General features: G+C 40.1%; 2 protein-coding genes across 2 annotated transcripts; one reads left to right on the top strand and one right to left on the bottom strand.

Moving 5' to 3' along the window:
* Positions 1–6,275: 6,275 nt before the first annotated feature.
* Positions 6,276–9,538, top strand: LOC145450363 (histone H2A-like). The gene is made up of 3 exons (XM_080328873.1): positions 6,276–6,483; positions 8,227–8,388; positions 9,256–9,538. The coding sequence occupies exons 1-3, from the start codon at positions 6,348–6,350 to the stop codon at positions 9,363–9,365; spliced, it is 408 nt and encodes a 135-aa protein (XP_080184999.1). The 5' UTR covers positions 6,276–6,347; the 3' UTR covers positions 9,366–9,538.
* A 207-nt stretch (positions 9,539–9,745) lies between these two features.
* On the bottom strand, positions 9,746–21,292 carry LOC145450361 (protein dcd1B-like). The gene is made up of 12 exons (XM_080328872.1): positions 21,133–21,292; positions 20,934–21,066; positions 18,603–18,700; positions 18,111–18,181; positions 16,415–16,523; positions 14,814–14,943; positions 14,648–14,752; positions 14,462–14,577; positions 11,900–12,010; positions 11,722–11,839; positions 10,003–10,219; positions 9,746–9,907 (listed from the first exon to the last, which is right to left on the bottom strand). The coding sequence occupies exons 1-12, from the start codon at positions 21,211–21,213 to the stop codon at positions 9,856–9,858; spliced, it is 1,341 nt and encodes a 446-aa protein (XP_080184998.1). The 5' UTR covers positions 21,214–21,292; the 3' UTR covers positions 9,746–9,855.
* Between the last annotated feature and the right edge of the window lie 5,096 nt (positions 21,293–26,388).

A 26,388-nucleotide genomic window follows, 5' to 3' on the forward strand; every position in this document is an offset into this window, starting at 1 on the left:
CAATTCTTTCATGAACTGCATTTCGCATACTGGATCCAATCTATCTTTCGTGATTTGTAAAATTTTATTTTTGCATTATTTGCAATAAATCAATTCTCTTGACATGGTTCATTCCATCGCTAACGATATCGCAGACAGCTATAGGAGATGCCTTTCACTGCCGTCTACCGTTCATAATGGCCTTGACTGGCATTATAATACCACTACAGCTCGGCATTTAGTAGTATTGCTTTAGTAGTAACTAGTAAGGCTTCGTATACAGTTGAATATATGCGAATGAATTATGAATATGTGATCCCATGGTTGCCGGAGAACCCGACTTGGCCTATAATACGTGACATTGCAATTGCCGAAGTCCTATGTTATGTTTATGATTGATTGACTTTTTCAAGTCGTTTCGACTCCTTTCTATCCTTACATTGTACCAGGATCTTACGTCGGTAAGCATTAGCACGCAAAGTATTGCAGGCAGACAAGCTCATCACAATCGACCAACGCTGCCGAAATAATGTAAACACAAAACCGGTTTTCAGAAGAAAACAAAGGTGCGAGCGCCATCTGTTAGATCACTGTGATTCGCCTGTTTGTCGCATCATAGTGTCCTATATGGTGTCGACACAAGCAAATCGCACGGTTCAATGAAATTGTATCACGTCACAGTTTCCATTTGCCTACAGGCAATTTGACGGTGATTTTTGACCGGCTTGCCGAGCATTAAATTTGATGAATCGGGTATCAATCGAAAGCGGACTCTGCACTGATTACGAAAATATAAATTTTATTCCGCTCGCGGCCCTGGAACCCCCACAATCAGCCCCCAATTATTGATTGTCGAGTAGATTGGCAGTGTGACGCAACAATGCTGTCTGGCGAAACGAGAGACTAGCTCAAGAGCAAGGATGCGGCCGAGCGGCGAGAGTGGGATCAGCTGACGTCGCGGCAATAGTGATGTGCAAACGCGCCACAGAGAAACGCTGCGCTGTTGATACTTTTTCTATGCGTTTCGGTACAAGCGAGCACACACCAGCCTTTCCTTGACTTGTAAGGGTAGAACTGGGTCCACGGAATGTATTAGGGCCCTACCAATTTTCGCGCAATATCCTTCAGCTGATAAAGATATGTAGGCTACATCTAAGTAGTCTGCCTTGGATATGTCAGATTATTATGATATCGATTGCCTTAGCCCGCTTGTTGCGTAGGGCTCCAGAGACACGTCGCGCTGTTGATGGTGGGTGTCGATACTTTCTATAGCAGAGGTCTCAAACTCAAATGTGCTCGCGGGTCAGTTTTCCCGTTTTGACGACGCCACGGGCCGCTGCACTTATAGGGGTATTCTATATCTTTCCAAGTTGGCCTTATTTGGCGGGAATGAATTGTCCTATTGGAAGTGAGCCGATCCAGCAGACTGACAGTAAACACACATCGTCAAAATGGGATTTACCCTTGTATCAAATTAGGCCTGGCACGAAAAGAGTCGTCACATTTATACCTATTTGATTAGAATTGTTGTTGTACTTGATATATATTAATTATAAGATATATACACCATATGGGCGGAGAAATGTATGATGCCATCATAAAAGCTATCGGGTTATAATTTTGCAGCTACAATGAATATTTTAATTTAGCAGAGTGACAGGCTAATTGAGACTGATCTGATATCAAAACATTTTTAGGCTGAGCATTGTAATTCCAATCCAGGATTCGTGTATACTTCTGATAGGTAGGCTATAATCACATGGCCAAATATCTTCCAATATAGAAGCAGTAAAAAATATAAATATAATATAAATATATTGATGAATGTGTCCTAGTGATTGAAATGTCGGAACGCCCAACAGCCCATTGTTGTTACATCGTTGGAGCGTACCACTACGGTACTCGGTACCTTTAAGTGGCCTTAATAACATGGTTTAGCGACCAAAGATGTAACTAACAGATTGCCAATGGTTGCCATAACTACTTGCTTAGTTAGCGAAATACCAAGCTGCGACCATTCGATCTATTACTATTACCCTGATACGCGATTAGTTTGTTGCGTCCATGGTTCTAACAAATTCACGGCATTCCGAGTCACTCCGAGTCCACCCGATTCATTTTCATTTTGCCATCGAGTTAGCCCGAGTCTGAGTAATTTTAAGAAAGGTCGCGTCCAACTCACACATTTCAGTCACGAATCGTCTAAGGGTCAGGTTCTGTCGTCATGAATTGGAAATGTGGCGAAATAGTGAATCTTCCCCTGCATCCCATGTAGCGATTGCAATAGATGTGATAGTGAAGTTTGATGAATAGTTTCAGGTTTTCGGAGCAATTTAAGAGGGAATTTGGACTTTGTAACCTGAAAAGATATATATGTGACACTTATATATTGTCAAATTATTAAAAATCTAAAATGTCGTCGCGGGCAGCACAAAATGTTCTGGCGGGCCGCATGCGGCCCGCGGGCCGCGTGTTTGAGACCTCTGTTCTATAGTCACTTTTATGGTTAAGTGTGAGCAAGGAGCATTGAGCATGAGCATACATTACAAGCTTTTATTTGATCCGTATGGATAGGACTTGGTCCGCGAATGCAGCAGGTAAAATGTTGATTGTTGAATAAAGTTTAACAGCAGGAGTGTCGAATTAAACTGGTATCGCTGTCCGGATTCAATCCGTTACTAGAAAGCTTGCGGGCCATACCTGCCAAATGATTCCAAAATGTTACCACCAAATTCATACCTTTGTTTTTCACTGGAATATATCTGATATCACTATAAACGTTGACGTTGGAATTTGGTTTAGCATTTTTCAATCACCAAATAGTTTTTTTGAATGCCGGGGACCTTTTGCGTCAAAAGTAATACAGTGGTATCACAGATATTTGAATTATATTCATTCTGTAGCCTGTATATATATTCCTAATGTAACTTACGTAAAACGGATTTGCAGTATTTTTTTCGCATCTGTGAATAACTGAATTTCCATTGTCCATTCGGCCCAACAGAGTTTGCACTTTTTCGCCTTCTCGGAATTTGGCAAGGTCACCGATCGTGGTGCTTATGGGGACTAGAGTGAAAACTCAACACTGTAGTTGTATTACTACAATATGATATATTTACATTATCTAAATTTGCTGTCTTGAGTGAATCTTATTACTTGAAAGTATATTTTTCTTACTAGAAATATCTCTAACAGCTGAAGGATTGCGCGAAAATTGGTAGGGACCAAATACATTCCGTGGACCCAGTTCTGCCATTACAAGTCAAGGAAAGGCTGGTGTGTGCTCGCTTTTAGCGAACCGCATAGAATAAGTATCAACAGCGCCACGCATCTCTGGAGCCCTACGCAACAAGCGGGCTAAGGCAATCGATATCATAATAATCTGACATATCCAATGTAGACTACTTAGACGTAGCCTACATATCTCTATCAGCTGAAGGATATTGCGCGAAAATTGGTAGGGCCCTAATACATTCCGTGGACCCAGTTCTACCCTTACAAGTCAAGGAAAGGCTTGTGTGTGCTCGCTTGTACCGAAACGCATAGAAAAAGTATCAACAGCGCAGCGTTTCTCTGTGGCGCGTTTGCACATTGATATTGCCGCGACGTCAGCTGATCCCACTCTCGCCGCTCGGCCGCATCCTTGCTCTTGAGCTAGTCTCTCGTTTCGCCAGACAGCATTGTTGCGTCACACTGCCAATCTACTCGACAATGAATAATTTGGGGCAGATTGTGGGGGTTCCAGGGCCATGAGGGGAATAAAATTTATATTTTCGCAAGCAGTACAGCGTCAGCTTCCGATTGATACCCGATTCATCAAATTTAATGCTCGGCAAGTCGGTCAAAAATCACCGTCAAATTGCCTGTAGCCAAATGGAAACTGTGACGTGTTACAATTTCATTGAACCGTGCGATTTGCTTGTGTCGACACCATATAGGACACTATGGTCGCATCATCATCATCATCATCATTGGTTTATTAGCAATTTTATCAGTTCAATACACCACAAAAAAAAATGCGATACAATGAAAAGACAGGAAGGTGTCGAAGCGACAAGGAGCAGTCTATGGAATCTGACACCCACCTTGGCCTAGGCGATGTAAAGAGGAGGCATGCACACTGAATGAAAGTAAAGAAGATAGTATAGAAAAAGAAAGCGACAATAAATAGGGCGGCATGTCATGGGAAGCGAGATCGATAGGTCAGTCGTGGTCCGGTAATCTTGAGGATGGACTGTATTTATTTAATTATGTAATTGCTTGTATTTCGACTTGAATGTGGACATGCTCGTCGACTGTCGGATGGCCGGCGGGATACTGTTCCACATGAGTTCCACATGTTCCGCATGAGGGTCAGTTGAGTCTAAAAAATTCAGCTGAATAAACAACTGACCAGAATGCACAAAAGAAGGAATGAAAGAAATCAGTAATGACTACAATCTTATACTGATTGCGTAGACCAGGGGTGGGCAATTATTTTTCTCTGCGGGCCAAATGAGAAGTAGAAAATATATTGGCGGGCCAAATGATTTTTTTTTTGCTAAACTCGGCAGCGTATTTTAATTTTATTTCTAAATTTCATTGTTAATAAATGCTGCTTAGTTAATGTGTTGATGTTATATATTTGCCGTCATGATTCGAAACAATGTCAAACATGAAGCATTTTCAACTCTCTTTAAACCCGTATCCACGTTCTACTAATAAGACACTAAAACAGTGGTTCTCAAACTTTTTAGGCACGACCCCCTTTATGACAGTGAAAAAATTCGCGCCCCTTTATCATGATATCACAAAATATGAAAAAGAGCAACCACAATACTAGCAATCCCGACAGATAGTTTTGAGGGCACGGAAGGTGATGGCTGTTGATGAGAGAATTTTGTAATATCAAAGTCGGACAATACACTGAGAATGACTATGAGCTGGGAGGTAAATCGCGCGTAGCGCGAAAAATGTTTAATTTAACCTCGGTTTCGCGCCCCCTTAAGATGCTTTCACGCCCCTCGGTTTGAGAACCACGGCACTTAAATGTATTGGGGATAGAAGCCTACAAATATTATTGTCTTGGTCGTTGCCTTTCGAGCAGTGTGCAGCTTGAATAGCCATGATGTTGAGCGAAGCTTGCAGTTTTTCTGAAATTTGCCTGTCTTCGTGTTTTTGTGTAAATACCTACTTTAATTAAAATCCTTAATCTCTGCGACATATATGCTCGACACAAACTAAAAGGTATACCCCTGACTACAGTACACAATTTCAGCTTTCGGCTTCCTTTTTTGACATGACCGTTCATCCTTTATGGGTGATAGATATGATGAGTCATGTAGTAATCGCTAGCACTGTTTGACTTGTTTTACCAATTCGGGATTTGGAAACGTATCACGTAACAATTTGAAACACAGACCGTATAATACGTAATGTGACAATGTCAACAAAAAAGTTTTGAACTAAACTGAGAGTGATTACTGTGAGATTAATTGCTACTCATACTTCGCTTCATTGACTATATTTTGAATCTGGATTGCGCATGCGAGGTACGTAGGCAGGGAAATCGTGGCGTATTAATTAACAGGCGGGAAAGTAAACGTATTTTCTGTCCAGTTGATACAGCCTATGGTTTTAGTCCACGCACCAATATTCAAAAAGCAAGTTTTATGTTTTTAATTCCAAGCATCCGCTCGCGTGCCGCACAGAATAGCTCCGCGGGCCGCACTTTGCCCAGGTCTGGCGTAGACCATTTACTTAGGGTTTCCAGCTTTCGATATCGATTGCAGCCCTTGAATCAATACTAGTCAGCCCTCCGACACATGCCACCTTTTTTGTCACCTGTCCTTTTATATGTCTTCTTTTACTTTTCATTCAGTGTCCACTGTCCATGCCTCCTTTTTTACATCGCCTAGGCCAGGTGGGTGTCTGATTTCAAAGACTACTCCAAGTCGTTGATCAAAGCGAAAGTAGGTGGGGAAGCTAAAACGGTGAGCGGTCGTGTCGTCATATTGTCTTTAAATAATGAAGTTCATGCGAATAGTGTTTATACAACTCAGTACTTGAAAGCTACACAAAAGCTACTCCTAACATGTTCCGCTACGTGTTCACTCAAGCATACAATATTTCTTCTTTGAGCAGAAGGCGCGAAATTTACCCCGAGGTTGAGGTCGAAGCAGGTTGACTCGTTCATGCCGGCTCTTGTTTTGTTATGTACCCAGTCTAATGAATGAGTACCGGATTCGTCAGACTGTCATTTACGTCGTGTTTTAGAAGTTGTCCATGTTTTTCATGACTTTATACCCATCACTTTCGTTGCTTTGTTAACCATTTTATTCTTCAAAAGCTAGAGTTTGTTCTTATAGTTTCAATACGTTTTTAAAATCATGTCTGGGAGAGGAAAAGGAGCAAAGGTGAAGTCAGCAGAGAAAAAGAAATCACGGTCCGCCCGCGCGGGATTGCAATTCCCTGTTGGCAGAGTTCACAGGTTATTGAGGAAAGGGAACTACGCTCAAAGAATTGGTAAGTTCTATAGTTTTGTGTGGTAACCTTGACCCGTCCCTGGGCATGCGTATGATGATTAGTGAATGTTGATAGCGACAGTTTGATTTTAAAGATTTTAATAAGAATTATGCCTTTTGTAGTAGTCCAATATCTGTCACATTTAGGAGATATTTTGTCATGCCTTGAGGGCCGAGGCCAATTCCTCTCCTTAACGAAGCAGTACTTAAGTGCGATTCTCTACTCAACTAAGTGCAGATCGATACTCAAACTTAAGTGCGCGTCAATTCTTGTCACTTAGTTGAGTATCGATTTTCAGACGTCATTTTCCGAAATACCGTTGCCAGATTTTTTTCGCCTTCAACCGGAGACGCGTGAACGATTTTGTCATGACAACAGGACGCTGTTGGCATTATTTCGTCACTGACAAGTAGACGCAACTCTCACCGATTTATCTACATACAATGAATAGCCTCAGACCCTCAGCTGATTCACACTCTCTGAAGCTGACCCAATCGAAATATATAAATCAGACTTGTAGATACCCGGAACGTTCCTATGCCCCACAGAAGCAAGACGCTACAAACCCATTCGAATTTATAAAGATAAGTTCCACAGCAGGCGAACACGCAAGTGCAGGCCCAAAAGAACAAAAGAATCCATCAATATCGTGAAAACAAATTGAAAAATGAATGCATTTCCAGGATTTCTTTCCAATTGAAGCTCCTTTGAACTTTCCCATATACCCAGACCGGCCAGACCCAACCGACATTTTCTCCCTTGAATAATGATTTCTTGTTTCCAATAGCTTATTGCCGCTATTGTCTATAAATTGGCTTGCATGTATAGCGACTCCATATAACACTGATATTACCAGGAACTCTATCAGTTGAGGTTAATGGGGATCTGCTCAAGATGCTTCATCTATTTTATTGTGAGAAGAGCATGCGTGCGAGCAGCGTTAAATTCGAGAGCTAGCAGCAGCACAAAACTTGTCGGTTTTGCTCGACGATCGCAATATCGTATGTCGTCATTTCTGTGTCTATAAATTTCAAAACGCAGTTGACGGGAAAATTGTATGATAAAATTATATTGAACAAAATCCACTCAAGTGGGATCTCACTCCTTCACCTAACATTCCGGTATACCGAGAGGCCGTACGATAAGAAGTCGAAAGGGTACAAAAGATAATTACAAATACAATTATAAACACAACATCCGTCCAAGCGCCACTGATTTCATTCGCTCAGCAGAACCTCGCATCACAAAGTAGCGTTTTACCTATATACGACAGTACCGGTACTCCTGTATTCGGCGGGTGTTGCCTGCTCGGCCGTGAAAATTGACACTTAAGTCTGGTGGTGCGGTGACTTGGATTTGAGTGCCGATTCTGACGTATTTAAGTGTGAGTATACTTTTTGACGCGAGTTGAGTATCGAATTTGTTGCTGAGTAGAGAATCGTTACTGAGTAGAAGAATTGGCCTCGGCCCTGAGAGTTGAAGGTTTAAAACCTATTAAACCACGAAAGATATTAATTACATGGATTTGGATACGGTATGGCTTCGTTTTTGTGTTTTTTCAAGAGTTGACCAAATCGCCAATTACTAACCGGAATCAATGGCAAGACAAACCATACTGTTATTTGGTGTTGCTGTTGGTCTGAACTCTGCTGCTGTTGGAAGAGCAGTATAGTCAGTTCATTCCAGATAACCCGTATTTTTCTCAAGATTGCCTTTTACATAACATTTCCATTCATTGTTTAGGGGCTGGAGCACCTGTTTACATGGCCGCTGTATTGGAATACCTCAGCGCCGAAATACTGGAATTGGCTGGTAACGCAGCAAGAGACAACAAAAAGTCTAGGATCGTTCCTCGGCACATGCAACTGGCCATTCGAAATGACGAAGAACTCAACAAGCTGTTAGGTTAGTCCTCAAACATGAGCGGTTGATTCAACAGATTTCTTTCAAGTTGTATGGTCTAAAATACCACTGACAAATTATATGTAAAGTGATATTATAGTAAGGTGGATGACGCTACGTTGATATATAAATCAACTGGTAGGTTCGCCAAACAAGATTTTGTTGTTAAAGCAGCAATGTAACAGATTGTAACATGCAAATTGGCATTGCAGACTTGGTAAGGTAAAGCCAATTGGCGGTTTAAAAATCAATAATTCGCTTGTAACTTTTTTTCTGTAGATTTTCAAGACTAAGTTCTATGAAAGTGAGATAGAAACATGTTGCTTCCGCAGCTTTTGAGCCCAAAACTAGCTTTCTAGCATAAGCGGGTATCAAGATATGGCAAAATTGACTATTTCCGGCTCGTTCGGTGAAATTGCACGGCCACTAGAGGATGCAGGAACCTAAAATTATGATAGAAGTAATTCATTTGAGATTTGGGACCAAATTACAAAGGCACTTTTTGAAATTCAAATTTTTCTATTTTTCACTCCACCCTAATATTATAGCTCAATTCCCAATTTGATTTGAATGTGGTGTGTGTTCTAGTAGTTGTAGCTGGTTTTAATCACCATGATGCCAACTTTAAACTAAGAATCTGATCCACCCAATAGATATGACTTGCTGACCTGTGACCACTTCTGTGACTAGATATCTAATGCCTAAGTATTTATGAACTCATCTTGTATTAATTGAAACGTCACAATGCAATTTGTTGGAAACAAATTCATATCAGTTATGTTTCGGACGAGTCGTCAGCTATTCCAGAAGTGCTATAAAAGTAAAATATATTTTGGTGTATATTGTGATATATATTTGTTTCTTTTGCAGGTGATGTAACAATAGCTCAAGGTGGAGTGCTACCGAACATTCAGGCTGTGCTGCTTCCAAAAGCTAGCATGAAAAAATCAGGTTCTTCCACTCAATCCCAAAACTTCTGATGCTTTTTTCCGATGCTTTTCTCCCAAGCGACCTTAACCGGGACAATCATATCTTGTTCACCAACATTGGTTCTTTCCTTGCCAAATTCTTAATTGGCTTTCTCTGATGCAGTGTGAATGCGCGTCATTTGCGTGTGCATCTCAAGCTTCCAAATAAAACATTCTCTTCATAATTTGTTGTGATTGGTGTGCTATGCTACACCACCATGCAACGGCAGTACTGGGACAAGGGACAATGGTGTTGTTTTTGTAAGAATATGCGTGGTAAAGGACAGAATGTCCTGATTGATAATACAGGACCTTTAAGAATTACCGGTTTATGATCATAGCTCATGGAAATTGTGAGGTCAGTTTTGTTATATCTCCATCCTGTTCGGAAGCTCTGCCCAGATTCTGATTGTATTTTTATCATGATACATACAGAACATCAATTTAATGCAGGCTGTATAGTGTATAAATATGGATCACGGAAATCAGTTTCTCGCGGAGATCATGGTTTTTCTTCGCAAAATAGATTCTTAGCATCGACCTTCACAAATCCCCTGTTGAAAAATGTTCGCGTGTCATATATTGTGTTCCATCACCTGGGGTAGATATTGCCCCAGTCTAGCTTTCAAAGTACGATACCACCACGAACCTTTCGTAGGCGTTCAAGGGCCCGTCTTGTCCTGATGCACGGGCGAAACTGACGTACAGTAGGTTATGTTTGAGGTCGTAAACGGCGGAATGGACTGATCCGGTTTGAGACTTGGCCATGATGTCGCGCGCGGCAATTTCCGCAGTTATCTTGCCGTAATTTGCATTTATCCTTTCCGCAAGCTTTTTGCTATATCCTGGGCATAGCCAATCCATTCCTGAACAAGTGAACTTGAACATATAAGGGGTGAAAGTGCACATATGATCAATGTTCCCTCTAAGCTGCGCAAATGCGCAGTGCTGACACGGTCTCTACGCACAGAAAATATAAGTTGCGCATAAAAAATTCGAAGAGATGACCTTTTTGTAGTCGCTACGCACTGTCTTCCAAGCGTCTGCGCAGTGAGTTGGTGAGTCTGCGCAGACTCGTCAAATATGAGAGGGAACATTGCATATGATAACTCGAAATAAATGGAGGTACAGGGCATCCCGAGATAGTCTAACACCGGAGTTCTCTGCGTCAATCGTGAAAAACACATGGGCTGACAAAATATGTTGTCATACCTACTGAATTGAGAGTTATCAATCACAAGCCCAAATTTAAAAGGCTTAGTTTGATCAGTCGGACTACTGTTGTTCAGTTCAGCTTGTTGCAAGATTGCGATATAATGAAAGGATAGGAAGGTGTCGGACTAGTTTTTGAAATCAGACACACCTGAGCCGAGGCAATGTAATGAGGTGTCATGCACAATGAATGAGAAGTAATAGAAGATAACATCAAAGGACAAGCGACAAAATGAGGTGGCATATCGTGCTTCAGTAATCTCGAGTTTTGGCAAGTATTGGCCCGATACGATAGCATATTTTAAATATGTGAGTGAATAAAATTATCAAGAAATATCTCGCTCTTTGACCTCTCTGTATCACAACTCCGAATGTAAAATAAAGTCAAATTTGTTTTCCGGAATCCTTAAGTTGACTTTCGAATTGCTATAGGCCTGCTCATGTAAGCGGTCAAACATATAGCGTCGGCCACCAGGCCGGTGTGCGTTCTGGGCAACCTTTTTTTAACAAACGGGCCAGATAACTCCCTGAAACCGGGGAGCACGTGAAACCGCTTTCCAGTAGTTACAACGTATTAGGCCCCTTGAGAATAGATAACGGTGATGTTTATCAATAAATTTCATATCGAACTATACTCAATTACTCATAACGATTATAACAATAATTTGAGGTATAGCCTAATGTCGCGCAGCGCGATTGCAGGTTATTGAATAAATTGTGTGCAAAATATTCGTGAGCAAAAGTCAACATGTGATTATTTATTAGTTATTATAAAGATTTGTTACATTTCCTAGCGCACCTCCAAACGTAGCCTCCAGACTCAGTTAAAATTAAAAGAAAAACATTTCGCGGGTCGCACAATTTTTAACTGCGGACCGCATTTAACTAACAGGTTACACAGTACCACAACCACACCCACACCCTTAGCTTCTCATCCGAGTAAGTATGTTGTCGTATGAAAAGCCTATAGAAGTGGGTCGTGCTACAAGTCGGCAGCTACGGAGTAAAAATGAAGAAAAAATTGGCCTGGTGTAACTGACCATGACCACTGACCAGCATAGCAGTCGACAAACATGATGAAAACCACAAAACAACAACAACGCTTCGGCTACTTTATACTATTACAAAGTGGCATAGAAGTAACAGGCCGACCAACCCCAATAAACCACATCCTTTATTCTGGGATGCCAATCAGCCATTGGTCGTAAATTCTGGTCGTCGTAAAAATTTGTCACCGAAGCAGAGTATTGGACACCACGGAATCCTCGATTTTCCTAGAAATATCGGCAACGTCATTTGATGGCAATGCCACGCAGGTATATGGCATTTCTAACCTTTCCGTCTCCGACCCCAAAGATCAAATCGCAGGTCCTGTGAGCATTTGCTAGTCTGTTGATTGCGTCGTCGAGGGTGTAGTCGTATTGAAGAATGTCTCTTAGAATGTACTGAACAGGAATTTCATTTCTTCTAGGTTTGTATGAAATATGTAGTGTAGACAATAGTGATGGTTTTTGACAAGTAATACACGATTTCAGGAAATTGAAAATGTCCTCCTTTTTGGCAATTCGTCCTCCTTACAGATTTTACAGCTGAACTAATGGACAGAGTCAACTGAAAATTTGCATAAATGACGCGAAATAGGTAATGCGAACGTTCGAGCGGGTAATTCGGGAGTTGAATCATAGTGATGACCTATTTTTTAGTCAACTCAACAAGATTTCAAGTAAACATTACCAGATCACCTATATCAATTCCAAAATATGGTAACCCTACTTTATACCATCGAAAGTTCCTCTTGAAGAGGCATGGTCATTTGGTCAACTGTATTCGAATAAAAGTCTCGGCTTTGTAGCGTTGTCAATAACACGCCATACATGCTGGGATCAGGGTTCTCTGCTAATTGTCACTACGAAACATTTAGTTATAGTTCAAATTAATCTAACTGGTTATACAAAATATATATTCCCATTTAAAATTCTAGGCTACTGGTATTCTCTGTGTGTTTTATACTTTCGATAACGTGTTTTTTGTTTTACGATCGCGGTTTCGGTTTCACATATACGGACCGCGGGGTTGTTGGCCTATTATTTCTAAAAGAAAACGCATTCTCGTGAGAGTATATACAGTATACACTCACCTCAAACTGCTATTGTCGTTAACGGATGTAACTATGGAACGGCAACTCCCGGCCGTTTCCAGTCACACTCAATTATTCGTAGGCCTTCGCTATAATTCGTTGTATAACTCTGATGATATACTTATCATATATATGTTACAATGGCACGGTCATCCATTATTTTGAATTGATAAACGGAGTGGCATACTAATTGTCACCAAAATGGAACTGGTTCAACCATCAACTACCAGAGGTGGTCAGTAACGAAGTACTTCTACTTTTTAAAAGTACTCAAGTAATTTTTCTTTACTTCTGGTACTTACTCAAGTAGATCTGATTGTATCTACTTCTACTTCGTAATATTCTGTGATCTACTTACTTACTTTTCACTACTTTCAGTTTGTCAAGTAGAAGTAGTTTCATCCCCCAATACGGAAGATAGCCTGAGGAATTTTGATCTGTTTTCACAGAGAACCAACATTTAATATTCATAGAAGTCAAGTAAAGCCCAGAAATTTTTTTGCGCTTCGCGCACAGTACTTATGGTGTGACAAATATATTTTCACGAAAATATAAATGAATATAATTTAGGAACTGGATTGATTGGTTCCGATCACACCGCATTCTCGCCCATATCAAATATTTCATCACGGTAAATATGGCCCACCATAACGTTTGATACTACCGTTTCGCTATCCAGCAATTACCTATCATATAGTAATCTAGCAGCCCATGACGTGTCCTGCTAATCTGGAAAATCCGGCTTTTTTTAACGTTACACCTGCTTTAGCAGATCACGTCTGAAGCTTCATGGACAAAAGACATGAAATATATTTTCCGCTTTTTAGAAGTGGTATTTGTATTTCACTTTCAATTCCGAGTATCATATTTTCAGTTCTTTTGTCTGCAGAACGTACATGTTGAAGCATAAAAGCAACTGTAGTAATGCCTCTATTTTCCGAAAATAAAGCTACACCAAATATAAATTTTACGATCCACAATATTTGTTATTAACGTATACTAATCGCGCAAAGTGTTTCAACCGTATCCGATAACACTTCTCTGTATTGCTCTTCGCCTAAACTTCGGGCCTTATAATATGGGGTAGGGCGCCATGCCATGATGTTCTCTAAAACGTGGTCTCCCCGTAAACAAAGGGTTAGTATATCGCATTTTCATATCAATAGAGAGAGAGAGAGAGAGAGAGAGAGAGTCTTTATTTTCATCGAACCAAAATACATAACAAACGGCAGTGATGGTGGTACAGAAAATATGCGTGCACAGTATTCGGTATTAGATAGGAATGATCGATAAGACCGTGAAGGTCATCTAGTCTGATCACACCAGCTATAATTTGCTATAATACAGCTATAATACTATAATTTGCATCCCATGATGCAAAAGAATGCTTATTCTGTCGAAAATTGAAACCTCAATGGATGCATCAATACGAATCGAGCTCTCCGCACCTTCCGCATAGCTCAATTTGCAGAATTCGATAGTCCATGCGAACGAATAAATACTGTTTTCAAAACTACTTACTTACTTGAGTAGATTTAAAGTCGGTCAATTCTTCTTCTACTTCAAGTAGTTTTAGATGTCCTATGGAAGAAGTACTTCTACTTCTACTTGAGTAGCTTTCTTGACTACTTTGACCACCTCTGACAACTACATACGAAAACAATGAAAATCTCACATATAGTAGCCTCCCGTAAACAATATGGCTTATGGGTCGTCGGACATTTTAATTAAATAAATAATGAAAGATTATTATGCTTACTGTGAATGGTATTCCGAAACGAGACTCTTTGCCGAATGATTCATCCGGGAATGACACTCCTATCTCCGATATAGCCATTTGCGCGGACGACATACCAGTAATGGATCCGATCCAGCCTGATTCAAGTTGAATTTGAAATCTCTTTGCAAATGCACATTACACAAGTCTCCCGGTAGGCCTACTCACCTGTAAATCCGATGTTAACAAATGAGTTCATGCGAGCTCCGTTGGAGTCCGTGCCATTTGAGGATGGGTGATAGACAGTCAGCTGGGGATAATCTCTGAAGGGACCTGCATAATCGACGATTTGATGTACCTGTTGATCCGTTGTTAAATTCGTTTTCCTTCATACCGTCAGTGTTCCAATCAAGAGCTCGAAACTGTAACAACCCGGTCGCACTCGCAACAGCGTCACCCCATGCCCCCATCATTGAACAATCCCCCTTCGTCAACTCTCCAATCATGTGGATTCGCTCTATTTTCTGTTATGAAGGGTAACTTGGTGTGTAGAATTATAGGCTATTGCTTTCTAATTAATCATTTCAAGTACAAGTTCGATCACATAAGCAGCGCACAGTAGGCTAACAAACCAACGTACAAAAACCGATCATGAGGGTAATTTTGATTAGATTCCTGATCGTGATTCGTGATACTGGGTCGCGGTCGACGGCTGCAACGGTTCACTTCGAACTAGCAATGCGAATTTAGTCGCAAACTATTTTGTCTTTTGAAAATGTGGAAAGAAAAATGAAAACTCATAAAATGTATTTTCTAACCATATAAACCTTAATGCAAGCATGTAAACTTGAAATATAATATAAGGTAGCTCGTTAAAGTAGGAGCGGGGCCTATGGTACTATACGTAATTACGTATAGTAAAGTACGATATCGTAGGCCCCGGTATACTACGGTAATTCGATTACACTGGTCATAGCCTATCGATGATATCCAGAGGTGGTTAAAATTCACTGAGGTTACTCAGGTGTAACTTGGTGTGATGTTATTTCTAGAAGTCACAGACTTATGTCATTTAACCGGCTAAAGTTTTAGAATGTGCGGGATGCATTTCCGCTACAAACGCAGATTGATTAATGGGTGATTGGGGGCTACATTGCGCGGCTGTTTTGACAATTTCAATTGCGAAAAGTGAAACGTAAGTGGTCTTACTACATAACTACACAAACAACCGTAGAACTACAAGTTTAAGGATAGTCCAAAAACGCAACCGCTTAAATATCGCAAGTACTGGAAATATACTTGAATACTCCTATGTAGAAGTAATTCGTTTCCGGTCATCCATGACATCGTGTCCGAACAGAAGTCGTAAAATAGATGTAGCCTACTGTCAATTTGGCAAAGTCACCGTTAAATAGGCTTACCATATTTTGAAAATCTAAAAAGAGGACACTTTTCCAGAAATTTGCAACTTGCAAAACCGGAGTAGAATTCTCAAAAAAACCGAATTTTTCCCACTTTGCGATCGGTTGACTAAATAAAAAAGGTCATCTTTTCGCTCAGAGCTATAATCACCGTTTTTCACTCCGAAATACCCGCCGGAGCGTCACTTTTGTGCTAATTTGCGGCATATCACTCGCAATTTGCTCTAAATCTGACCTAAATTTTCAAAAAAGAGGACAAAATCTCAAAAAAGAGGACAAAGGGGCGTCCTCCGAGGACACTTTCAAAAAAGTCAAAAAAGAGGACAAATCCTCTTAAAAGAGGACGTATGGTAAGCCTACCGTTAAACAACTTGGAATAACGAAGATTTCCTTGTAAATTGCGTTCGGTAAAACTAACCTCGGCGCCTCGACACGAATGTCGATTTTCGATCTTAGCTCTTTTTTAGCTTTCATTTCGCACCACAACATTTGATCGCACTACACCACCCATATCGCACTTCCTGTCTGCATCTGCATCATGCGCCAACAAACCTTAATTGGTAATATATCGTACCTTATAGTCAACGCCACACGCATCCGACAGACCTTTCATTTCTTCCAGGAAATATTTCGGAGTGTACTTTGATGTTGCTAGAACTTCCAGGTCAAGTGCGGCGTCGAGGCTGAAAGGCATTATAGGCAAAACGTAGCTAACACCGAGCGTATACATCATCATCATAACCATTCAGCAGTGCAGCCGATTACAAACTGCATTAACAAAGTAAAAACATCCTGCTGAGATTATATCTTCGTAATGAAATAGTGCCTGATTTCCGAACAATTCCATGCGTTGTGTGCAAGTGCATCCCTCGAAGAACTATTTATTATATGGTGGTAGAACTGGTAGGTACAAAAATCTTCACAGTTATTTCAGTAGTAGATCAAGTGAAATTTTTCGATTGATGGGTTGGAGCAGTGGTTCTTAACTTTTTTTGTATCATTACCCCCGGGAAGAAAATGACGGGATGCAATTACCCCTTTATAAAAATGGCAAACATGACGTCATAATGTACACTGACATCTACACTGTTAAAAATATCAAGTCAATGCGAATACTGATGCTGTTTTCGTGTTATCCAGTGGTCAAATCTAGACAAAGGGGAGGAGAATAATAGACAGGATCTCTCATGTAATTGTCAATCGCAGACTCATTTCGTTTTGAAAGATATAGATATACCATTGCAGAAAATCCTACTTCACAGCAATAGGCTGAAGGAAATGCCGAAGGTTCGATGCCATTGTGTCAAGGTTTGGTTATTCATTTTTCAAGGCGAACCCAAATTGTTTCAAAATCTTCTCCTCGTTTCTTTGAAGGCTTTCTGATGCTGTCAGACTTAATTTTACCGACTAGACTAGATTACACTTTTCAATACTAAAAACTATATTTCTACGATATTGTTACTGCATTAGAGAGAGAGAGAGAGAGAGAGAGAGAGAGAGAGTCTTTATTTTCATCCAACCAAAATACATAACACACGGCAGTGATGGTGGTACAGAAAATATGCTTGCACAGTATTCGGTATTAGATAGGAATGATCGATAAGACCGTGAAGGTCATCTAGTCTGATCACACCAGCATCAAACAGGTACACTTGACTCTAAGCAGTCTGGCTGTAGGTGTAAAGCTGAACTTAAACGCCCCTTGTTGTTTTACAATTTGTCAGCATGCGCAACAATATTTGATCCGCAAATACTGCATATAAATTGGACTTACCTAGCACTATATTAAACTACATTCGGCCCTGTTATTCATAATCAATAATGGTTACTATATTATCACAGCAGGCATGGTGTGTTAAGTGAAATGAAAGATATACAAGCTCGCAAAAACATATGTTAGCCTACATTCATGTTTACGTTTGAAAATACTTCAGTGCAGCGTTTACAAGTATAAAGATTTGAATTACCCCCCAGAAATTGGTAAATTACCCCTTTGGGGGTAATTACCCCCAGGTTAAGAACCACTGGGTTAGAGGCTCGAATAAGATCGGACTGGGCCTTCAATGCAACGTTTTCACATTTCTACAACATAAATCTTGACACGTGAACGAGGGATCGTTCCCGAGACGTCACAATGGCAATTGAAATACAGTCAAAATATTTTAATACTGTAGGCTATATCCAATGCATTGGCCCTTAGTTGTTGGCTACACAGAGAGTATGTCCCGATAACAGTTTACCTTAGTTCTTAGAATAAGTTGCATACTCACCCAAAATCAGCCACATCCTTCAAAAACCATTCCTTGAAAGGCCATATCCCTGTGCCATTGACAGCGTCGATCTGCAAGCCAAGGCCGATATCGCTAGAATCTTATGCTATTAATCGGACATTCTGGACTGGGCATGGGATATGACAATTACCTAGATTGTATTTGTATATCGCTTGTTAACCCCGGGATATGGCTGACTGATATGACGATGACTGATGTGACTTGTACTGGATATAAATTTTCAATTTCACGTTGGGTAACGGATGCGGTAGCCTAGATGCTTAGATCGGAAGACTGCAAAGAGGTATGCATAAGCACTCAAGCAGTATGTGCTGCCGTCGCATATGTAGGCTACACGATAAGAAAATGCTGAATTGCATAATCGTAATGCGCATCATATGAATTGCGATGATATCGTTGAAAATCCACATCATGAAACGGTTTTGTGATTAATAAATTCGAAAAATTGGAATTAAATTTGGGAATGCATACCACTTGGTCCTCGAGATAGGCCCAAACTGCATTCATGAATGATGCGGCTTCTTTCTTTAGAAGTGAACCGTGCGCATATCCCATTTCATACGGAGATCCTGTAAATCCAGAAGTGGTCAATGCTCATTGTTCATTTGGCATTCGTTAGATGGCACGCTCGTGAACCTTGGCTGTCACCTGTGTCCAGCAACCATTGATCTCGTGCGGCAACGGTTCTCAAACTTTTTAGTCTGCGACCCAAATCAGTATTTAGTGGCATCTCGCCAGCCAAGCCTTACACATGAAAAATATTGGATTTTAAAAATCACTACACATTAAATCCATGAGTGTAAAATAACTGTATTCCTCAGATTTTCTTGCGCCATAGCGCCGGGTGTAAATCAGCTGTGAATGACGCTCTCAGCTACCAAATTGTGATTTCACACCCCTTGCAAATGGTGAAAATAAGTAAAATACACAAATCATAATGGAGATATATCCAAGGGGTGCAGTGGTTTCCGTTTTCGTGTACCAGCACCCTAAGTATCTAAAAAAGTGGTTCATGTGAAACCAATGTCGGACAAATCTTATCATGAATTCAAACCAATTTGTGTAATAGGTCCTACTAAGGTCGGAACATTTTCTTGATCAATCCATATTGTAGTAACAACTTCTCGACGTGTCTCGCTTATTGGCAATAGTACAGTGACCTCGGAACCCCTGTCGTGCAGCTTGTAAAAAGCCTATAACTATAGGCTACGTATCTAGACGGGACCATTACCAGTAACTACTCAGCGACAAGTTCCTCATACAATGATTAGCTCCGACACACACTAGGGCTGCAACTTATAAGTCTACATTTTAGGCGCATTGCCAAAACAATAATAATATTATTTTAATTGTAAATAGTAAATACTTCAATCTGTCTTATGGCTCTGGAAGCTCACAGTATATTAGGGTTACCATACGTCCTCTTTTAACAGGATTTGTTCTATTTTTTGACTTTTCTGAAAGTGTCCTCGGTGGACGTCCAAATGTCCTCTTTTTTGAGATTTTGTTCTTTTTGTGAGAATTCTGGTTAAATAGGGCAAAATTCGACTGAGATACAGTAAATCAGAACTGAAGTAACGCTCCGGAAGCTACTTCGGAATCTGAGCCGGAAACCTGACCTTTTTTAGTCAACCAACGGTTATTGTGAAGGAAAAACTGTAATTCGGGGTTCGAGCCGGAAAGTTGTTTTTTTTTATTATTAGTCAACCGACCACGAAGTGGGAGAAATTTACCATTTTTCAGGATTTTCCTCCGGTATTGCAAGTCTGAAAATTTTGAAAAAGTGTCCTCTTTTCAGATTTCCAAAATATGGTAACCCTACAGTATATACCAGGGGCGGGCACCTTCTCCGGTCGGCAGGTCTGATATGGGAAAATGAATTGCTTGGCGGGCCGGATTACAGAATCGATGTAATAATCGCGAATTTATCCATTCGCACAAGGAATAAATCGTATCTAATGTAAACTTAAAGTTTAAGAAGTTTTGTATCGCATAATTATATCGCAATTTTGTAGTGCATTGCGAACTGATCAAAATTGCTAATAAACAGAACCGAACCGAAGCATAGAGATCAAAAACAGTATTTAATGAATATATCAACCAAATGTACTTCAATAGCTGTTGAAGTCAATCAGACACCTGAGGTCGATCAAAGTTGTCAACAAGTTCTTTGAACTCTGGCTGCATTTCGGATGTAGAAACCCTTAGTAGGTATTTTGGAACGCAGCATTGGCTTGTTAATGTTCATGTTTATGGTTGAAAATGTCTGCTCGCAAATGTATGTAGGCCCGAAGAGAAGAAGTAGTTTCACGACCATCTTTCTCGGTTTGGCAAACTTGGATTCATTCTGTGACGCATAAAAGTTGTCAATACTTTCAGATGATAATTTCACTTTTATGGTAGAAACTCTCTGCGGGCCGCTCAAAATCCTGTAGCGAGCCGTATGTTTCTCGCCCCTGGTCTGGTATATACCTATTGTTATTACCCTTTCCAAGCAACTAGGCCTACTATATAGTAATTGCGGGCTCCAGTCCGACCGAGGTCGATTCCAAAATTCCTACCGCAGTCTTGGAGGTTTATTTAGGCTCCTCCTCGCCATCTCATCAGTGTAAGCGGTGACTTATAAAAGACTAGAAGTGGGCCGTGCTACAAGTCGCCAGTTGCGGAAAGAATGAAGAAAAACTGACCTGACGTAAATGACAATAGTAGTCGATAAACATCGCAAACAACAACAACTACTAATAATTTTACTATACGAACGAAACGAAGAAAATTAATCGACGAAATTTTGTTTTGTCTCACCCCACACATGTACAATCCTCAATGCCGAATTGGCTTCTCCGACAGTGAATAGCTTTCCATTTTTTACTTGCGATACGAGTTTCAGTTCAGCATTTCTGATTTCGTATGGATTTTCTTTAGCATTTGGGTCGGGCTGCAAAAATACAGTTTTCTGTGCGAAGCACTAATCAGCAAATCATGCAGAAGTCCTATGACTCACGGATCCATGACATTCAGCTCCATATGAGAGGTGTACGGAGCCAGCGAGCGCCAAAATCGTTGTTAATATAATACTGTTCATGGCTGTATTGTTGCTCTATACGAATTCTTAACTGAACTAGTTTATATGAAAATAATTACATTATTAAACACTTCCACTGCAGCTCATTTTATTCGCAACTGCAAAGTGCACGAGTTTATTTATTTCTTACCGCATCTGTCAATGATCCCTTGCTGTATATAAGAATGGCCTATGTGTATAGCAATATGGGTCCCGTGATTAGTGTTTGAACTGCTGCAGGGCAAACAATCAAACATATAAGGGGCAAAGTGTTAAAATAAAAGCTTAAAAGTTTATTGTGTCTCAATGCATACAGCGTAGGATATGGCAGAGGCATAGCCATCTTTATCAAATATTTATCGAATTGGTTGTCCAATAGCCATTTCATTCTGTTACTTTTCCTCGAGTATGTGCAATGTGCATTGCGCAACTGTGCAAGTGTGCATGCCTCAAATTTAAATGTTATTCTTTTATTATTAGCCAATTTTGTAGGCCAAGCAAGGTATTTGATTGAAAGACAACTCCAATCGTTCCGGCTTCTTCCGATTAGGGACGATGCGAAACCCTGAAAGGATGTGGTTCGTGCGAATACGAGTTTTTATATAATAGGTTCTCTGTGAATACGAACGTGGAAACGAACCTGCGAGCCACGACATCACAAAACTAGCTCCAAACACTCTGTAAATGTATACAGGGAGCCGGGAGGGCAGCTTGCAAGAACAGGACCAGTCGGTGCCTGGACAATGGATACATCAATATTGAAGGCTTCGGCAAGCATGCGACGGTCATTTGGGGTCAAGGTTTTATCGCCGCCGATCATTTAGGCACCCCAATTTGCGCAACCGCATGTTAGCCAAAACCGCATGTCTTCAGGTGTCCCGACATGGAAATTGTCGACCCCATTGTCGAACCCCTGTTCTATAACCTACCAAGGTTGCACATCGAACACGAACAACGAACGTGAACTGTTCGCACTATCCCTACTTCCTATCTTTTCATTCTATCGCAATCTCTTGGTGTTTTGAACTGATAAAATTATTTTAATAAACTGAACTGATGGCAGTCTGTCTCGGTGAAAGTAGAAGCGCACATGATGGTTGAATTGTTTTCAAATCGAAATTCACACCCTGAATTAATTTCTCATCATAACCCGTAAACCCAAACCAACTTCATTTGCGGTATCGATTGATAATAATCATAATCATTATCAGAGATTTTGCTATTTTCATTCCCCCAAGAAACACAATGCGGTGTATTAAACTGCGGTTTCCCAACCTTATTTATGGTCGCGACCCAATTTCCGATTTTATGATGTTCCGCGACCCCGATCTAAATGTAAAAAGCTAATTACTCAAAAGAAGGTCTGTACCTTTCTTCAAAATTATTCGTATTTTCAAATTCAAATAGAAACCGAGTTTACTAAAATGGTCATTACAATTTACAAATGCGACCAAAGCCGTCCAATGTTTTTTTCCTAATTCAAATCCAAATCCATTCCCATATGTACTCGTAGGTAGATAGATCCCACTGAGCGAAAATGAATCCGCGTCCCAATTTACAATCCACACGAGCCAAAGTCACTCAAATATCATAGTTGTGTGACTTTGACAATAGTCATCTACACTTTGACACGAGCAATCTATCGCGAATGGAATTGCGGAATGTGAAGTTCCTTTCTCTCATTTCCATTCACAAATATGGGCTATCTGTTCAGGGATAGATAGATAGATAGATAGATAGATAGATAGATATCCCTGTATCTGTTTGGGACTGTGTCTCTTACGTATCAAACCAATCAGAGCAGTGGTTCAAGTCACGTGACTCGAATGAGAGACCACTGACGAAAACATAGTAAACGGTGGAGTGATCACTGATCGTGATCAATCAGGTATTCAAGTAAACACGCCAAGTAATCACGGGTTTAAAACGGCAGTGAAATTAGTATCATTCCCAATTGATGAGAGGATAGGTTTGTGCTATGCAATAGTTGTATACAACATGCTGTAGATTTTGCTGTTTTGATAGTCAGATAACTAATGATAATTAGTGAGGTAATGTAAAGTTCAGACAGGCTGTCGGGCAGTATTGTTAATGTTCACTGCTGTACAACTACATTTATAATTTGTCTCAACGAAGTTCGAGTCATAATTGTTAAGTGGAATTTGCATGCGTTATCGAGAGGCCTATTTGGGTAAGATATGTAATTAACTTGGGTAAAACCGGACCCTACATGCAACTCAAAGACAAAATTCAAAAGGTTTGTTGTCTGTTGATGCTGTTATGAAAATTGTGAATATCCAGAAGACAAGTGTGACGTAAATGTTGTAGATTGTGTATTATCTCACGAATATTTATCTATTATTACAGTTTCTACTTCTAGGGTATCCTTGACATAATTAACCGTCTTACTTTGAAGTGCAGTCATTTCGTTATTTGAAGATTTATTATTTGATATCTTTACAATTTTTGATATGCGTCAGGTCCTAATCACTGACATATGTTGAACTATTTTGTCTTGATCCATTCATTCCTAATATACGATTTCAGCATCACAATGTCAATGTCAATGTCTTGATCCAGTCATTTCCACCAATTCAATTACAGCATTGTATCTCAAACTGGGTGCGTGAAAGCATCTGAAGGGGGGAGCAAAGCTGTGGTCAAGTGAAATTTTTTTTCCCACTCTGTGCGATTTACTTCCAATTCATAGTTATTGCTCTGTGTTTAGTCCGAATGTCATATTTCAGAATTCTCTCATCAACAGTCATAACTTTCCACGCCAGCATTCTGATTGCATTTTGTGATATGACGATAAGGTGTACGTGAAATTTTTCACTATTTTAAAGGGGCGTGTCTGAAAAAGTTTGAAAACCACTGAATTGCAGCATCACAGTGACAATGCCACACTGTTGGAATTTAATATTTCTAGGCTAATCAGCTACTAATGTGACTCGGGTACTCAATCATTTTACCTGAACCAATGTGGGTTCTGGAGTGATTTCATGTATCATGATTCAGAATTTGAGCTGAATAGCACAGGATTATGGGGTTTGATCATCATCATTGGTTTATTAGCAATTTTATCAGTTCAATACACCACAAAAATGCGATACAATGAAAGGATAGGAAGATGTCGAAGCGACTTGGAGTAGTCTATGGAATTAGACACCCACCTTGGCCCAGGCGATGTAAAGAGGAGGCATGCACACTGAATGAAAAGTAAAAGAAGGTAGTATAGAAAAAGCAAGCGACAAAATGGGTGGCATGTCATGTGAGGCGAGATCGATAGGTCAGGTCGTGGTCCGGTAGTCTTGAGGATGGACTAGTATTCACTTAGTAGTAATTGTTTGTATTTCGACTTGAACGTGGACATGCTCGTCGGATGGCCTGCGGGATACTGTTCCACACATCAGGTCCGGCATATTTGATAGAGCGATGATCTTTTCTGTCTATCATATGATATTTGGACGACGTGGGCGTGTGTGTTGTACGTGTGCGCTTTCGATTCCAAGGTGAAGAAGTCATTGAAATATTTGGGGCAATGATCGCAGTGGTACTGATACATAAACTTGGCGATCCTTGCAACTTGTGGCCTAACTATATATATTATTGTATTATTTCTGACTGGTATCCATGAGTTTCCTGCTTGGCCCTCGTGCATTACTGGGATAGCATGTAGGGGTGGTGCTGGACTTAGAAAGCCATACCAGGCTATATCTGCACCTTCCTTGTCCAGCGGCATATGCACATCGTGTACTCATGCATATGCACAGATTGTGTGTATGTATATCATGAGTCGGTGTATATGCCGCAAAACATCAAGGACAAAAATAAACTCAAAAATAAACTATGTCCTTTACTTTCCAGTAGTTTATTTTACTTTTCACAATTCAGGCTTTGCTATAAAAAAAGCGAAAACAATATGACAAACCCAATAATCTCAGATATTAGTCTTGGAATGTTGCGTTTTTTGCCATATCATATCATGCTTTGAGACAAAAACTAATTTATAATTTTGATATCCTGGCATTCATTTGTTGAGATTAGCTTGGGTTCCAGAAGTCTGAATGTCTGATGATTAACAATGTCATCATAATTTTTGTCAGATTGTTGTTCACATTTTGTAGGCGTCGTAACAACTGCGTCATAACGAATTGGCTGCCTTATGGTGGTGGAATATATCAGGTTGTGTAGTTATTGCTATCTCGAGTGGTTCTTGGATTGTTGTTTACATATCGGGTAGGCCAGTTGATACTATTTTGTGTCAGCTAGACAAATTTCGGATCATGAAGTTGTCTTTCATCGGTATCCAAAAAATCAGTGTGTATGGTTTGTAGCCTACATGCAATAACTATTTCACATCAACTAACGTCACATTTCATGTGGCGGGAACATTGCTTTCAACAGAATGTTTCACTGCTTCTCATATGCCGATGACATATTCCATGTGTTATGTAAGTTGTTCGCAATTCTTGTTAAAAATTAATTAAATTCTGCCACTCAGGTTGGTCTATCACTCAATTTTCTGTTATCCACAACTGAAATCTTCTGTGGTTAATTTCTAATCTTTGTCAACCCTGTAGTCTTGATCATGATTCTTTTCATGTCCAGGTCAATTAGAAGCCTAATTTTTATGTCTATATTATAAAAGGCTGCCCTGCCGACTACTCTATAGACATTCTCTACCATGGGGCCTATTCTATGTTGTCTAATGTTGAGTGAGATGATTACTATGTGTATTGGAGATTGGTAGAATTGATGTAAAATTGTAAACTGACGGAGCATTCAAACTAGCCCCTGAAATACTCAATTCAAGCAAGTTTCCAACCTCAAATACTGCAAGGTCAAATCTACTTCCAAGTTGTTTAACGTAGTGTGTTCTTGACTAGTAATTCCCAATAGACAAATAACAAACTAACAAAATACTTCTCTACGACTCAAACAGACTGACTTAATGTGGAACAAAGGGGAGTGGACTACAATTTTGGAACCACTCGCCTCTTTACAGGATAGTGACGATTTTGCTCATCAAACCATGCATACATTACAAATCTATTTGTAAACCACTTGGTGCTAGACATAGAGTGCCTAAACTTTGATAGCTATTGAAGCCAAGTTGAAGAAGAAAAGTACACTACTTCTCAAACCTCTAATAGTACAAAAAATGTAATCTACTTGAATAGCCTACTCGGATTA

Source organism: Botryllus schlosseri, chromosome 11 (assembly GCF_051294905.1).
Source record: "Botryllus schlosseri isolate E-star chromosome 11, Bs_hap1, whole genome shotgun sequence".
Taxonomy (NCBI): Eukaryota; Metazoa; Chordata; class Ascidiacea; order Stolidobranchia; family Styelidae; genus Botryllus; species Botryllus schlosseri.